This window comes from Tupaia chinensis, unplaced genomic scaffold (assembly GCF_000334495.1).
Source record: "Tupaia chinensis unplaced genomic scaffold, TupChi_1.0 Scaffold000185_1, whole genome shotgun sequence".
NCBI classification, from domain to species: domain Eukaryota; kingdom Metazoa; phylum Chordata; class Mammalia; order Scandentia; family Tupaiidae; genus Tupaia; species Tupaia belangeri.
This window is the reverse complement of record NW_006159660.1, coordinates 3,040,295-3,057,925: the sequence shown is the minus strand read 5'-3', so window position 1 is coordinate 3,057,925 and position 17,631 is coordinate 3,040,295. Positions and strand designations below refer to the sequence as shown.

The 17,631-nt window shown below is 40.3% G+C and overlaps 1 protein-coding gene across 1 annotated transcript in view; it reads left to right on the top strand.

Moving 5' to 3' along the window:
- Nucleotides 1-746: 746 nt before the first annotated feature.
- The window catches only part of PPP4R2 (protein phosphatase 4 regulatory subunit 2), a gene marked incomplete at its 5' end in the record, with an annotated part of 71,006 nt that continues 54,121 nt past the window's right edge, over nucleotides 747-17,631 (top strand). The window contains 1 exon segment of the mRNA XM_006146708.3: nucleotides 747-828. Within this exon segment, the coding sequence (XP_006146770.2) occupies nucleotides 747-828 (82 nt within the window).

Here is a 17,631-nt window from a genome sequence, read left to right as displayed (position 1 = left end):
GGCTGGGGGAGGGGAGCCGGGAAGCTCTTGCTTGGGGCCCCAGATCTTCTCCCACCCCTTCGGACAAGGGTCGGGGGCCTGCAGCCGCCTACCTCCCTGGCAGGCCCTGTTCTCTGCCAAGGCTCCCTCCCCCACCCCCCCGCACGCTAGGCGCGAGAGGAAAAGTAAAATGGGGGTGTGGAGGGTGGCTGAACAACTTTTAAGGCCTTTTTCAGGCCTCTGAAGTCATCTTCCTCGCGCCGGTAATTCTAAGGTGGTCGCCTTCCAAGCAACAGGCTTGAAAGCAGTGGTTCTCAAACTTAGAGTAGCGTGGCTTCAGCGTTTTCGAAATTATTGTGTGATATCCAGGATTATTTGAAGAGGGATATTTGGGGTAGCTGGTGTTTCTTGAAAGCACTTTTATAGACTTCACTTAATAAACAATTCGTGGGAATCTGGGCCTGAGGATTTTAATTTTAGACGTATTCCCAAATGAATCTGATGCTGGTGTTCCTCCGCAGCACACTTTGAGAAACGCTGCATTAAGGATGGTTTTGGGAAAGTTACTTGGCCCCTTTAAGAGGATTCTAGTTACCTATAAACAAGAGGATGTGTTGCAAGTAGAGCGTGGAAGGTCAAGGTGGATATTTGATTAAGAGTCTAACTTTTAAAAAAAATTGTTGAATATTGGAAAGGTCTGGGAAGAAAGTTTGTTTTTAGAGAGCATTTGGGAAATACTGGTAACATTTTTTTCTTTCCTTTTCTAGATTTTGAAAAGAGGGGGAAAAAGGAAGTTTGTCCTGTCCTGGATCAGTTTCTTTGTCATGTAGCAAAGACTGGAGAAACAATGTGAGTTGAATCATGCATTCGTTGTGATAGACCTATGTATTATTCATAATTGCTTAGGAAAGGAGGGGGTATTTTGGGAGAATTAAATAATACATCAATCTATATCATATTATCTTGGTCATTTAAATACTAAGTATATATACTTTCTTATTTACTGTGTGCACACTGTAGTGAATTTTTAAAATTTGTTTATGCTAAATTTTATTTGTATCTACACTTCAGCACATTTAAACAACTTAATAGTCTGACAGAGCCAGAAAAAGGAAGAAAGCCTATTTCATCATGACTCTTTGTGCTCATAATAAATAGGCTTATTTCCAGAATTTCGTGGCTTTCATTCTGTTTCAGAGTGTTTTGTGGGTGGTATTTTCTCATATTGTCACATATCCATCCTTTTTGTTGTCATACTTATATTTGTGGCTACCTGAAGCTTCACTTTTTTATTATCTTGACTCAGGGTGATTATCTGACAAATTCCAAATGCTACAGTTTTAACTGTCCTGTAAACTTTTTTGGATAGCTAACTTGTTACATATGCTCAGCATTTTATTAGGCTTCTTTCCAAATGTTCTGAGTCTGAAACTTACACTCTAAACTTAGGACTGTTTTCAAAAGGAACATTCCAGTTTATTGTTTGCATTTTGTATGAAGTTGTTTCACACTCTGGCTAAGTTAATTTGTAGAGGACAGTGCATCCTTGGTGACTTCCTTTACTTTCTAGGCATGGAGGATAGGGAGCAGGGAGAGGAAAGGTTCATATTCCTGTAGTGTTAATAAGTGGGCTCTGCTTATAATAATGTAATCTTCATGAAGTGGTTTTTAAGTTCTGTGGCTGTATTAGCAAGTATTCATTTCTCACAAGATTTGCTTATGATTGTAGTCTAGCTTTCTAACAACTAATCTAATTTTAGTAAGAAAACAAAACTACTTTAGTGCCCTGATGCTTGATTTTGGTCATGTAGACAAGCTGAACCTTCTTAGTTTTCTATTAAAATATGTCTATCAGTCAACTTAAGAACACTACTGAGGTTATGTACTAGGTCTTAACATTTCTATTATATTTTGAACTTGGAACAGAGGGAGGAGGAGTCATTTTTATCTTGATTTTACTCTGTGACAGAACATCTTGATTTAAAAATGATGCAAAAAAACTATATATAGATAAGCCTAAGAATGATGAGATGCCATCTTTCAAAAATAAGTTAATAAATTAAGAAGCCGGCAGGTGGTGTGATGGTTAAGGGACTGGACTCCCTCTTGGCCAACCGCAGTTTGAGTTTCAGACCTGGCAGCTTGCTTTCTCACTTTCCCTCTCTGGTCAAATTAAAAGATATTGCTGGGACCAGCAGTTAGCGTAATGGCTATGTCGCTGGACTCCTACATAGTCGACCGCGGTTCGAGTGCCGGACCTGGTGACTTAAACTCACGCCAGGCACATGTGCGTGTGTGCCCAAGATCCTGAGAGGAGAATGGACGAGGAGGGATTGCGGTGTGGCCATCCCCCCCGGGGGGGTGATTTCTCGCTTTCTATCTCTCTGTCCATCTCTGTCTGTCTGGCGAGCGCACGCGCCCTATAGCAAAAACCTCTCCAAAAGAAAAAAAAAGATGATATTACTGGGAACCAGCAGTTAGCATAATGGCTATGTCAATGGTTTCCCACGTAGTCGATGCGGTTCGCGTCCCGGACTCGGTGGCTTAAAACTCACCAGGCGCGTGTGTGTGTGCCCAAGATCCCAAGAGGAGAATGGAGGAAAAGGGATTGTGGCGTGACCATCCCCCCTGGGGGGCGATTTCTCGCTTTCTGTCTCTGTGTCTCTGTCTGTCTGGCGAGTGCACATGCCCTATAGCGAAAACCTTTTTTTTTAAAAAAAAAAAAAAAAGATGATATTACTAAAGTTAAATCTTTAAACATTAATTAATTAAAACATAAATCTTTATATTGCCTCTATTCCTCCTGAATTGCTGCTACTTGGTCTAGACTTAGCTCCTGACTCTCCAAAAATAAACAAATAAACCAATAAATAAAGTTAAAATAATTATTTTTTAAAAAGAAATATTTTGACATATAAGATAATATCAAAATGGGAATAAATACTTAAAGCTTCTTACTCAGTTTATCTGATCTGTACAGATTGCCTTTACTTCTTTATGGGATACATTACAAATATAAATATTTCGAAGCTTCAAAAAGATAGCTTTGTAATATCCTGTTCTACTGGATTATCATATATTTTGAGGAAGTTAATCTGGTATTTTTGGACAGTTAATTGGTTCTGATAGAGAATCTAAAATCCCTTACTCACCCTACATTAGATGTTTGGGTATTTGCTGAGGGTGTTTTGTATTGAAATGGTTTATTTTCTTAGAATCTGTATTTAATGGAGTTTGGAAAACATTTTTTTCATTTGAGCAGCTGGTGTTTGTTTAGGTTTAGCCTCTAATTGATTAATTGATTTCCTATAGGATATGTATGTTCACCAGAGAAAGATACCCCCCACTGATGGGTGGTATGGCTACACCACAATCCCTCCTCCAGTCTCCACTCAGGATTTTGGGAATGCTTGCACAGGTGCCTGGCATGATTTCCAAGCTGTTGGGTCCAGGACTTGAACTGCAAAGTCAGCCATGTGGGATCTAGTGCCTTAGCTCCCATGCCATGTGCTGGCCCACTGATTCATTTTTATCATCATAAGCTACCTTAACTTTGGATACTGAAATTAGCTGAATTTCTGTCAGCTCTTTATAGCTAAACCAGGTTTTTGTCTAGATTATAATATAACTGGAGAATGAAAATCTAAAAGAATAGTAATTCAGATATCTTGTAGTTTAGGACGGATGGGCTGCTAAGAATTCTATAGTTCTGGGACCGGCAGTTGGCCAAATGGCCAACAGTGGTTCAAGTCCTGGACCTGGTAGTTTGCTTTCTCACTTTCCCTCTCTCTCCTTTCTCTCTCTTTCCTGCTGTGTACCTCTCTGGTGAAATTAAAATAAATGAATGAATGAATAAATAAAAGAATTCTATAGTTCTGAGCATTTTTATTTGGACTGATAGGTTATGGCAAGAAAGCATTAATAGAAGTCTGTGAAACTGTTCATGGATGAAAATCACTGACAGCCTAGGCTATTAATTTTTCATTTCAAAAACAACTGCTTTGACACTTGATTTTAGCTTTAGAAAGGTTTTAGAATTTTATAGCGTAATGGCTATGTCACTGAACTCACACGTAGTTGACTGCGGTTCGCGTCCTGGACCCGGTGGCTTAAACTCACACTGGGCGCGTGTGCATGCATGCCCAGGATCCCGAGAGGAGAATGGAGGAGAAGGGATTACCGTGTGACCATCTTCCCTGGGGGGTGATTTCTCACTTTCTGTCTGTCTGTCTCTGTCTGTCTGGCGAGTGCACGCGTCCTATAGTAAAAACCTCTCCAAAAAAAAAGTATAGACTTTTATTGAGGAGGTTATAGGAAAAATTAGAGTATTGGAACAGTTTTCCTTCCTAGGCTATAAAAATTACCTGTACAGGGACCAGCAGTTAGCATAATGACTATGTCGCTGGACTCCCACGTAGTCGACCGTGGTTCGCATCCCGGACCTGGTGGCTTAAAACTCACGCCAGGCGTATATTACCATATACATTATCATAAACAGATAATTTCTCATTTTTGTGTCTGTTAGATTTTTTTCTCCTGATCCCTTTACTCCCACTCTCTATTACTCACCTGTCTCCATTATTCCATATTGTCTCCAGTATCTACAGTTGCCCTCCCTGCTATTATACCTTTCAATCTTTCAGTTTCTGCCAGAGAATGCAGATGTTTTGCATATACATTAAGCAGGGAAATACGATGCTGTTCTTCCATAGTCTTGCTTGCTTTGCTTACCATGAATTCTTTCATCCACCTTGTAACATGCCAAGATCTCATTGATTTTTATGGCTAAGTAGTAGTCCATAGTGTATATGTGCCACAGTTTTTTCAATGCATCATGTGTTCTTGGACATTTGAGTTGATTACATGTCTTAGCAGTTATGAATAATGCTGCAGTAAATGTGGATGTACAAGTTTTTTTTTATTCTGTTTTTCTATCCTTTGGGTAAATACCTAGGAGTAGAATTGCTGAGTTGTATGGTAGTTAAATTTGTAGGTTTTTGAGGAACTTCCATATTGTTCTCCACGGTGACTGTTTTAGTTTGCAGTCCCACTAACAGTGTAGGAAAGTTACTCTTTAACCACCACCTCACCAGAACTTATTATTTATTTTTTTATTCTTATTCATTCTTGGGGCAAGCAGGTGACATAGTAGTTAAGATGCTGGACTCTCACATGGTTAACCACCGTTTGAGTCCCAGACCCTGTGGCTTTAAACTCAATGTGAGGTGTGTCAGCATGTGTGCCCAAAAACCCAAGAGGAGAATAGAGGAGACAGGATTGCAGCATGCCCATCTCTTTCAGGGATGAATTCTCACCTTCACTGTCTCTTGTACCTCCAGCAAGCACACACACCCTATAGCAAAAATTTCTCTTTAAAAGAAAAATATCTTAGCTCTTTTGACTGGGGGTAAGTGGTATTTCATCCCGGTTTTGATTTGCATTTCCCTTATGATAAAAGATGTTGAGGGACCAGCAGTTAGCGTAATACCTATGTCATTGGACTCCCATGTAGTCTACCGCGGTTCACATCCCGGACCCAGTGGCTTAAAACTCACGCCAGGCGCGTGTGCATGCGTGCCCAAGATTCCAAGAGGAGAATGGGGGAGAAGGGATTGCGGCGTGGCCATCCCCCCTGGGGGATGATTTCTCGCTTTCTGTCTCTCTGTCTCTGTCTGTCTGGCGAGCGCACACGCCCAATAGCAAAAACCTCAAAAAAAAAAAAAAAGACGTTGAGCATTTTTTCATGTTTTTTGACTGTTCATTTGTATGTCTTCCTTGGAGAGTTGTCTGTTAGCTCATTTGCGCATTTTTAAATTGGATTGTTTCTATTTTTTTTTAAGGTTAAAAAAAAATGAGTTTCCCATGTGTTGTAGTTATTAGTCCCTTATCTGAGGCATCCATTTGCTAACATATTTTCCCATTCTGAGGGTGGCCTCGATTGTTTCATTTGCTGTGCAGAAGGTTTATAGTCACTTGTCTATTTTTGGGATTATTGCCTGTGCTTTAGGGTTTTATTTAAGATGTCTTTGCCTACTCCACTATCTCCAAGAATTTCCCCTCTGTTTTCTACCAGTAGTTTTTTAGTTTGAGGTTTTATGTTTAGATCTTTGATCCATTTTGAGTTCATTTTTGTTAATGGTGAAAGGTAGGGATCCAGTTTCATTTTTCTGCAGGCGGAGATAGAGTTTTTCCAGCACCATTTGTTGAAGAGATTTTCTTTAACCCCCTGGATTGTCTTGTGTCCTTTGTCAAAAATCAGTTGGGTGTATGTTTTGGGATTTATTTCTGGGTCCTCTATTCTGTACCAGTACTATGCTGTTTTTTTTGTTTGTTTGTTTTGAGAGAGAGGTTTTTCCTATAGGGTGCATGCGCTTGCCAGAAAGACAGAGACAGACAGGTAGATATAAAGCTAGAAATCACCCCCCAGAGGGGATGGCCATGCCACAATCCCTTTTCCTCCATTCTCCTCTTGGGATCTTGGGCGTGCCTGCAAAGGTGTCTGGAGTTAGTTTAAGCCACTAGGTCTGGGACTCAAACCGCGGTTGACGACATGGGAGTCCAGTGACATAGCCATTAAGCTAACTGTTGGTTCCCCATGCTGTTTTGATTATCGCAGCTTGGTAATGTATTTTGAGATTAGGGTGTGAGATGCCTTGTACTTTAATCTTTTTGCACAGTATTGCTTTGGCAAAAATGATTTTTTAGGATTCTAGACAAACTAAGATTGATTTTTCTATTTCTGTGAATAATGACTGGCAGTTACTATTTTTTCAATTTTTATTTTTTGTTTTTAGAAAGCAAGCCAACAGGTGGGGGATTTAAACCATCTTCAGCCATGTGAGAGTCCAGTGCCTTAACCACACACTACGTGCTAGCTTCCCCACCCCCTTTTGGTTCTTAAAACTTGGTAATACATGCAATGGTTAAGGTATGAATGTGAAGAAAATTGAAGTTTTCATTTTTTATTGTTGGCTTCAAACTTGATAAGTTATAAACACTATACGAAATCTGAATGATGTACTGGAATCTAAGCATGCCAACTTTGTTTTCTGACTGGTGTTAATATTTTTAACCTTCGTTCTTTTTAGCGCCTATGTGAGTTCATGTTTTCCATGTTCATCCACTTTTGTGCTAGTAGTTGGCAAGTTAACGTGAGTTAACATGTGGTATGGAGGTAATGTCATATCTGAAATGCACATGGCATGAGACTAGCTTGACCACTTCTATGTGTGACTTTGGACAAATTGGGAACTTTTATCTTTACTAGCTACTTAATCAGTTTTAAGGTTTCAAATAAAGTATACAGCTATAAATAGGAAAATTTGGGAATTAGCCAGATGGCCTGGTGATTAAGGTGGCTGGATCCCACGTGGCTGACTGCATGGTTTAAGTCCCGGAACTGGTGGCTTGAAAAAAACATACGGTATGTGTGTACAGGCATGACCAAAATTCCAAGAAGAGACTGTAGGTGAAAGGATTGCTGGCGTGGTCATTCCCACTAGGGAGTACTTTACCACTTTGCGTGTCTCTTTCTTTTTTCCTCGTGTCTTTGTCTGGTGAGAGCACACGTGTCCTGTGGCAAAAAGCTTAAAAAAAAAAAAAAAAAGTAGAGGTGGCGTGGTTAAGGTATTGGACATTCCCAGCCAACCATAGTTCAAGCCCAGGACCTGGTGGCTTGCTTTTCTTTCCCTCCCTCCCTCTCTCCCTCTCTCTCTCGTCAGATTAAAATGAATGAATAAATAAAATAAAATTTTTTTTTTTTTAGAAGTTTTTTTTACAGGGTGCGTGCGCTCGCCAGACAGAGAGAGACAGAAAGCGAGAGATCACCCCCCAGAGGGGATGGCCATGCCGCAATCCCTTCTCCTCCACTCTCCTCTCAGGATCCTGGGTACACACGCACACGCGCCCGGTGTGAGTCCAAGCCACTGGGTCCGTGATGCAAACCGCGGTCAACTACATGGGAGTCCAGCGACATAGCCATCATGCTAACTGCTGGTCCCAAAATTAAACATGCTTTAAAAAAAAAGATTTATTTGATAATACAGGTGGATCTTTATTAAGCTCTGGTCGAGAGTGCTGTTTGGAGCTATGTGCGTATGAACTGTTTGTCTCTAGATTTACTGGGTCATTGGAAAAGTCATGACACATTTTTTAATAGAAAAGTATGTCATGATTGTTCTGATGACACAATAGAAGACAGTCCTGGTTAATACTACTTGCATTATAGGGACCAGCATATGGTGTAATGGTTAGGTCTCTGAGCTCCCATGTAGTCGATTGCAGTTTGAGTCCCGGACCTCATGACTTAAAGCTCACCCGGAGCATGTGTGTGGGCGTGCCCAAAATCCTGAGAGGAGATGGGAGAAGAAGGTATGGTGCTGTGGCCATCCTCCTGAGGGGATGATTTCTCACTTTTTGTCTCTGTCTCTCCAGTGAGTGCATGTGCCTTATAGCAAAAATTTCTCTTAAAAAAAAAAACCACTGTCATTACCTATTTGAATAACAATGATGGAAAGTTACAGAAGTTCTCTTTTCCTCATATTACTTTGAAACATCTTATTAGTAAAGATGATAAGGAATTTATGATCCACAGGTTACTTTGCTTCTGTTTTGTGGACGGAAGGCCTTTTACTTTTCTGATTTGGCAATTTACTACATGTAGCCCAAAATACTGGTGACAATGATTGTTTCAGAGGTTTTTTGTGAAATATAGGCAGTCACCAAATATTTCATCCTTTGTTTATACACTGTGATAAGAAAAACAGAAATTAGTAGTTAAAAATAGCATGTACTTAACTAACGATTTTAGTACTTAAAAGTTTTGTAGCTTAACTGAAATAAAGTTTTAAGCATGAAAACACAAATTGGTTATAACTGGTTAAAGTGATTTCTGACCACTCCTCGTATTGCTCTAAGTCTCATCTTTAGCAGTCTCAGAATCTTTTCAATACTACTATTAGAATTTAAGGTGTCCTTTTGGGAGGAATCTGTTACTGCTTGTATTTATGTAGTTTCTGAGGTTTTCAATTTGGTGACCTAAGAGTTGATGCCATATGAAAGGCTTGAAAAAGTTTGTCGGAAAATGGAAATAAAGTACTAGTTTATTTTGGCGTAAGCATTTTTGAAATTCATATATTTTTTTATCACACATTTTCTTTCTCTTTTTAAAAATTATTATTTATTATTATTTCTGAATTTGCTATAGGGCACATGCACTCATTAGAGAGACAGACAGGGAGGGAACGTGAGAAAGCAAGTCACCAGGTGCAGGTCCAGGTCCAAGTCAGGTCCGGGACTCGAATCGCAGTTGGACATATGGGAATCCTAACACCTCAATCACCATTCCTCCTGCTGGCCCCCATCATACACATTTTCTATGAACTTTTTGAAGATCACTTGTGTAGTTGGTAAGTACAATGTGGCAAGTATGGGAAGATTGGTTATTACCACTTTTTTCTTTTTTAAATTTAACTTTATTTATTATTATTATTTTCCAATTTGATCAGCCAGAGAGAGAGAGTAAGCGAGCGCAAGCCACCAGGTCCAGGATTTGAACCATGTGGGAGTGTCCAGTGCCTTAATCACCATGCCACCTGCTGGTCCCCTGGATATTACCATTTATGATTTAGGAAAACGTATGTTAAAGATGTTTATTGAAAGGATCAATAAGATAACGTGATTGATAAACCCTTAGTAACTGATATTTGCAGAATTATAAATTTGAAGGATACAGGTGATGAGATTGATGTGTATCTTTTAGTTTCAAGTGCTTTAATTTACTTAATTTCCTTTATTTTACTTTGTCCCAGCAGCTTCCTGTTTTATAAACATGCAATTTTCTCTCTTCTCAGTAATTAAGCTATGATTTGTCCTTGTTCAGATATTTTGGCTGGATTTGGGGGTAGCATAGGGTGCATATACAGGGTACATACACTCACTACAGTGACAGGGAAAGTGAGAAATCATCCCCTGCTGGGCCATGGTGCAATCCCTTCTCCATGCTCTTGGGATTTTTGGCAGGCACTCATATATGCCCAGCACGATTTTCAAGCTGCCTGGCTCAGGACTTGAGCTGCAGAGTCAGTCATGTGGGATCCAGCTGCCTTCATCTCCATATCACTTGTTGGCCCTTTGCTGGATTTTTAAAATTATCTATATTTATTTCATTGGAAATTTAAAAGTGGTAATATTCTTAGATATATCATTACGTTATCATTTATTAATTGGCATTCTTTTCTTTTTTCCATGCCAGAGGGCATGTATGCACGAAAGAGACAGACAGAGTGCATGCACCCCTAATAGAGTCCACATACTACAGTCTGTCTCTAGTCTCAGCTGGCCCTGCTCTTGAGAACATCCACTTATGCTTGGCATACTCAGGGAGTCCTGGGACTTAAATCCAAGATCTTTTCCTATGTGGGATCCAGTTGCATTACTGCTGTGTCACCAACTAGCCTCTCAAATTTTTTTAGATTGGTGGAAAAAAATCGTATGGATGTAAGTGTGTATGTGTATGCCATGTTTCGAAGTATGTTTATATTGTGGAATGGCTAAGTCAGGTTGATTAACATAGGCATTACCTAATATAAGGTAATGCTTATATTTTTGTGGTGGAAACAAAATCAGCAGTTTTCTAGAATGCAATACTTTGTTACTAACTTTAGTTGTTGTGCAGTACAGCTCTTGAACTTGTTCCCCCTCTATTTAACTGAAATTTTGTAATCTTTGAACAACATCTCTCCACCTCCTAAGTTTTTATTGACAAAAATAATAAAATGGAATTTAAAAATCATGAAATAGTGCTGACTCCATAGTGCAATGTTTAGGTGTTATGTAGAGGAAGCTGAATCCTACTTGGCCAACTGGGTTTGAGTCCTGGTGACTTTTGCTTGAAAAACATGCAAAGCTTATATGTGTAGAGCCCAGAATCCTGATGGGATGGAGTATTAGAGGAGAAAGAATTGCTGCATAATCAGGCTCCCTTAAGGGAGTGCTTTCTTGGTGTGCATGCATGTGCCCTGTAGCACTACAGAAATTAATAAAACAGCCTGATGAAGTTACTTCTAAATAAGTTATACTCTTTTTTGAGAGGTTTCTGCTGTAGGGCACATGTGTTCGCCCAAAAGAGACAGAGACAGCGAGAAATCACCTCCCGGGGGAGATGGCCATGCTGGCAGTCCCTTCTCCTCCATTCTCCTCTCAGGATCTTGGGCACGCACACACACACACACACACACACACACACACGTGCCTGGCATGAGTTTTAAGCCACCAGGTCTGGGACGCAAACCGCAGTCGACTACATGGGAGTCCAGCAACATAGCCATTATGCTAACTGCTGGTCCCGATGAGTTATACTTTTATTGTGTTAGGAGTGATTTGAATTTAAGCTAATCTTAAGAAGTAAGTTGTTTAAGAAGGATAATCATGACTGATAACAAAAGATAGTCTTTAGTGATTGGTGAATTGGAATATTTCTAGCATATATCTTTGTTTTTTCAGTCACATTCCAGAAACAAGTAGTCCTATTTACCAGTAAAATAGCTTTCAGAAACAAAATAAGAGCAATGTATTTAATTTTGCTTGTTTTTATGTCTGTTCAAAATTTCATCCTGGAGGATGGAATGCATGTAATGAAAAAAATATGCATGATTAAAATTTCTTCCGTACCAAAATAAAGCTATATATGAATTCTATTTTTCCGTAAGCTTTTTGAATTCACCTCTTACTTGTAAACTGGTCAAAATAAGCCAGTTAGGATGCAGCAGGAGAAAAGTCTACATCCTTTTCTTGGATTGACAATAAATACCGAGAGGACACTGAGGTGTCAGAAATGCTATAAAGTCTTACTCTCAGAGGATATGAAAGCATTATACACAAACTTTGGAATATTTGATGATTGCTTTCTACTGTCTTAAAAATCGTTTTTCTTTCTGGGAACCAGCAGTTAGCGTAATGGCTATGTCGCTGGACTCCCACGTAGTCGACCGCGGTTCGTGTCCCGGACCCGGTGGCTTAAAACTCACGCCGGGCGCGTGTGCGTGCGTGCCCAAGATCCCGAGAGGAGAATGGAGGAGAAGGGATTGCGGCGTGACCATCCCCCCTGGGGGGTGATTTCTCGCTTTCTGTCTCTATGTCTCTCTCTGTCTGTCTGGCGAGCGCACGCGCCCTACAGTGAAAATCTCTCCAAAAAAAAAAAAAAAGAAAAAATCGTTTTTCTTTCTGTCAATATTTGCTAGAGAAAGACCAAGAGAGGGAAAGTGAGAAATCACCCCTCCAGTGGGCCTGGCCACATAGCAGTCCCTTCTCTTTCATTCTTCTCTGGGATTTTGGGCACACATGCACATGTGCCCGGCATGATTTTTCGAACCATCAGGTCCAGGACTTGAACGGTGGTTGGTCTTGGGGAGTCCAGTATCTTAACCACTATACCACCTGCTGGCTCCCAAAATCATTTCTTAAAATATTAGCTAGAGTGGTACACGTGCTTGCCAGAGAGAAATGGTTAGAGGGAACCAGCAGTTAGCTTAATGGCTATGTCGCTGGACTCCCATGTAGTTGACCACGGTTTGCGTCCCGGACCCGGTGGCTTAAAACTCATGCCAGGTGCGTGTGCGTGCGTGCCCAAGATTCCGAGAGGAGAATGGAGAAGGGATTGTGGCGTGACCATCCCCCCTGGGGAGTGATTTCTCGTTTTCTGTCTCTCTGTCTCTCTTTGTCTGGCAAGCACATGCGCCCTATAGTGAAAACCTCTCAAAAAAAAAAAAAAAAAAAAACGGTTAGAGGAAGCACCCTCCAGTGGACCATAGTTAACACTACAGTCCCTCCATTTCTTCATTCTGTCTGGATTTAGGACATCCACACACCTGGGCCTGACATGTTTCTGAAGCTGTTGGGGCCAGGATTCAAATGTGGGATCCAGCTCTCCCAACCAACACATCATAAGGCCAGCCACAAATTAGTTTTCACTAAGTATATAATTTTTACTTAAGTGTAAATAAAATATTTAATTTAACCTGTAATATCTCCTTAAGCTAATAAAACTTGACAGTAAATTTGAAGTAAAATTAATTGAAGATGTGAGATTTTTTTGAGACATGGGATTTTATTCCAAATTTTCACTTAATTCCAGGTCAGCAGGTAGTATAGTGGTTAAGGTGAAGGACTTTCATGTGGCTGACTGAGGTCTGAATCTTGGACCTGGTGGCTTGAAACTCATACTAGGCGCTCATGCACGTGTGCATGTGTGCATGCATATCCAAAATCCCAAGAGGAAAATGGAGGAGAAGTGATTGTGGCATGGCCAATCCCCCCACCCCCCACGAGATGAGTTCTTTCCACTCTGGTGATCACATGTACTCTATAGCAAAAATTCTCCGCTAAATTTTTTTTTTTCATTTAATTCTACAATATTCCACTTCACTTCCTTCCTTCCCCAATACTTCATAGCAATAGTTTCAATCAGGGGTGATTATGTGGATTAACTATTTTGGGTGGTTTAAACAGGGAGAATACATCTGGCATCTAGTTGGTAGAGGCCTGGAATTCTGCTAAATAAACATTCTACATTGCACAGGACAGCCCCAAATAATAAAAGATTTTCTGGCCCAAAATGTCAGTAGTGACAAGGTTGAGAGATCCTACTTCCTAAGAAAAAGCATACATTTTTTTAAAAAGTATTACAATTTTGTTCTATGACCTATGAAGTAAAAACAGTAGCAGTTAGGGCCAGCAGGTGGTATAGTGGTTGAGGCACTGGACCTCCCTTATGGTTGACTGGTTATCTATCCCAGGATAACCAGACTTAGTGGCTTGAAACCCAAGCTAGGCACATGTATGTGCATGCCCAAGATCCCTAGAGGAGAATGGGGGGAGGGATTGTGGCATTGCCATCCCCCTAAGAGATGATTTCTCATATTTTATCTCTCTGGTGACTACATGCACCCTAAAGCAAAAATGTCTCGGAAAAAAATTTTTTCTTAAGCTAATGGGAAGACAACTCTTCCAAGGAATTTTACTACATAGGACAGCAAATATGTAATGTGGGAACTAAAGGTAAGTGGAGCAAAACATTTTTAAGATGGGAGAAATATCAGGATATTTGAATGTTAGTAGGAGATATCCATTAGGAAGTAAAGAGTTTATGTAGCTGTAGTAAATAGAAAAGGGAAAATTACTCAAGTGATACTCCTGAATAGGTGGACAAATTGAGATTCTCATGTGTAGATTGATGACAGCATGTTTTGTCTGATAATAGGTGAGACTTCAGAATGTGTACATGTACAGGCTAGCAAGTAGGTAACTGGTGGGACTCTGAAAATTGCTCCATTCAGTTTTATAAGTGAGATAGGAATGAGGTCATTGAGAGAGTAAGAGGAGAACTCAGTGAAAGATTGAAAAGAAATAAGATAGGAATAGTTCTTTAGAGAAGTTTGAAAATGAATAGGCTAGAGAAGTTTATTTATTTTTTTTTGAGAGGTTTTTCATTATAAGGCACGTGCGCTGACCAGACAGACAGACAGAAAGTGAGAAATCACCCCCCAGAGGGGATGGCCACGGCGCAATCCCTTCTCCTCCATTCTCCTCTCGGGATCTTGGGCACACACGCACACGCGCCCGGTGTGGGTTTTAAGCCACTGGGTCCGGGACGCGAACCGCGGTCGACTACGTGGGAGTCCAGCAACATAGCCATTGCGCTAACTGCTGGTTCCCAAGAAGTTTAATATTGTTTGGCAGCATTTAATAGTGTACTTGAGACCAGCCAGCATTGTTTATTTTTTCTCTCACCTTGTTTTCCATCCCTGTGTGTGTAGGCATAGGTTTGGTGGGATTGTATTTAACCAGTGACACTGATTTTTCAAGTACAGAGAAGCTAGAGAGGGTTAGAGTATAAGCTTTTTGCTAGTGAGTGTTTATAATGGATAATACAGAGAAGATGATAAGGATGAGTTCAGTTTAAAAAAAAAAAAAAGTGAGGATCATTGAATTGAAAATCCTGGTAGAGTACGAATTTTCAACCAAGTGTGATATGTATGTTTTCTAGAACATCAAAAACTAAAAATCTAGAAAAGGTTAACAAAGGTAAGTGATACATGTTTTTTTCCTATTCTCTATACTTTCCTGTTCATTGAAACTTTATTTTTTAAAAGAAATGAGAATTTTTGTGGATGGGTTGAGAAACAATATTGCGTAGAGAATTTTCTCCTTTCTAATAAAGGGGAATATTTAGAAGTACTAATTTCTATGTCAGAGAAACTGCGTCAAGTTATTACTTGTTACATGATATAGTACAGTAGAAGTCTGGGCATCTTACTGTGGTCTAACTTTTTTTTTTTTTTAAGAGAGATTTTTGTTATAGAGCATGTGTGCTCCACTAGAGAAACAGAAATCAAGAAATTCCCCCCCAGAGGGGGATGGCCACACCGCAATCCCTTCTCTTCCATTCTCTTTTCGGGATCTTGGGCACGCATGCACGCACACATGCCCAGTGTGAGTTTTAAAAAAGTTGCTGGGTCCAGGACTCAAATTGTGGTAGACTACATGGGAGGGAGTCCAGCAGCATAACCATTATGCCATCTGCTGGTCCCTGTGGTCTAACTTCTTAAAAAATTACCAGTTTTGGGGGCCAGCAGGTGGTGTGAAGGTTAAGGATGCTGGATCTGCCTCAAACACATGGCCAACCACAGTTCAAGTCCTAGACCTGGCAGCTTGCTTTCTCACTTTCCTTCACTCTCCCCTTCTCTGGTAAAATTAAAATAAGTAAATTTAAAAAAAAAAAGAAGAAGCTTAAATAATTATTTTAAAAATTATCAATTTTTTGTTAATGAAAATGAAGGTTGAGTTTTGTCACCTGCCCCCTTCACTTATTCACATATATTTTCCACTTCTATTGTCCAGTTTCTCTAGTATTAAAAGGATGTTTATTGTCTCTGAAATACTTTTTTCTCTCCTTTCCTTTGATTTATTCATTTATTTATTAAAGTTTTGCTATAGGGCAGAACTCTCTCCTGTGGTCATTGGTGGAGAGGGGGAAAGGAAAGCAAGCAAAAAATTAACCTCTAGAGCATGGCCGCACTGCAGTTCCCTGTCCTCCATTCTCCTCTTAAGATTTTGGGAATGGATACACATGAGCCCTGTGTGTTTCTTCCCAGGTTGCCAAGTTCAGGATTCAAACCACTAAGTCAGCCATGTGGGAACCAGCCATCATAACCACCATTCTGCCAACTGGTTCCTGAATGCTGTTTTTTGAATTTAGGTTTTGCATGTTTGCAACAGATGGCACTAGTTGATTTTCACAAGTACTATAAAAAAAGAAATAGTGATTTGGCTGAGTTTTGGAGATTTTGCAGGTTGAAGATAGAAGATCAAGCCCTGCATTTTTGCCTTGTTTTACTGTTTTAATTCTGTAAAGGGAAGAACGCATGGTCAAGATTGTGAAGAATTGTGTAAAATTTATGATGACAATGCTCTGCAAGGATGTCGGTGCAAACGATGGTTCATAAAATTTTGTGCTGGTGATTTTGATCTCTGACCTCCTGGGTCAGGGAGGCACACTGAGGTTGACGACCATATAAAGGCATTGATTGAGTCAAACTCATGTTACATGACACAAGAGATTATTGAAACATTGAACATCCATCATTGAAGTGTTCATGAGCACCTGAAGAAGCTGGGATATTTGGGTTCTTCATGAAAGTAAAGAAGCTCATTTGATGGCACATATAAACATCTGTGATATATGCTTGTTAAACATGAGGAAAGTGGTCTTTTTTTGAGACGACTGATTCCTGATGGTGAGAAGTGGATTGATTGTCTACAGCAGTGTGGCGGGCAAACAGTCTTGGTCCCAATGTGATGATCTGCCTCAAACACTGTTGAAAGCAGGCATTTATCAAAGGAAGGTTATACTCTTGTGTGCTGGAATTTTAAAGGTTTCATGTTTTTTGAGCTCTTACCAAGGAACCAAACAATCCAATGTGTGCTGTTGGCATTTGGACAGTTCGAACGAATCCATCCTCCAGAATCATAAAGGAGTTACGTTCCATCACCGCAGTGTGAGACCACATACAAGTTTGATCACTCATCAAAGATTATTGACACTTGCGTGGGATGTGTTGCCACACCCACCATACTCACCAGATCTTGTTCCGTCAGACTTCTGTTAGCTTAGCTCTTTTCAAAACTCCTTGCTTAGTGTAATGCTCTTTTGTGATGAGGCTGTAAATCAGCACCTTGTCCAGTTTTTCACTGTTAAAGATAGGTGCTTCTATGAATGAAGAATTATGGAACTCACTGAAAGATGGCAAAAGTTTATCAAACGAAACAGGCAACATATTACTGAGTGATCTTTGTTCCTTATATACATAAATGACCTTTGGGGGAAAAAATATATCATGAGGGACCAGAAGTTAGCATAATGGTTATGTTGCTGGACTCCCATGTAGTCGACCTCGGTTCAAGTCCTGGACCCGGCGGCTTAAACTCACGCTGGGCACGTGTGCGTGCGTGCCCAAGATCCCGAGAGGAGAATGGAGGAGAAGGGATTGTGGCGTGGCCATGCCCCCTGGGGGGTGATTTCTCGCATTCTGTCTCTCTGTCTCTCTCTGTCTTTCTGGCAAGCGCACACTGCCCTGTAGCAAAAACCTCTCCAAA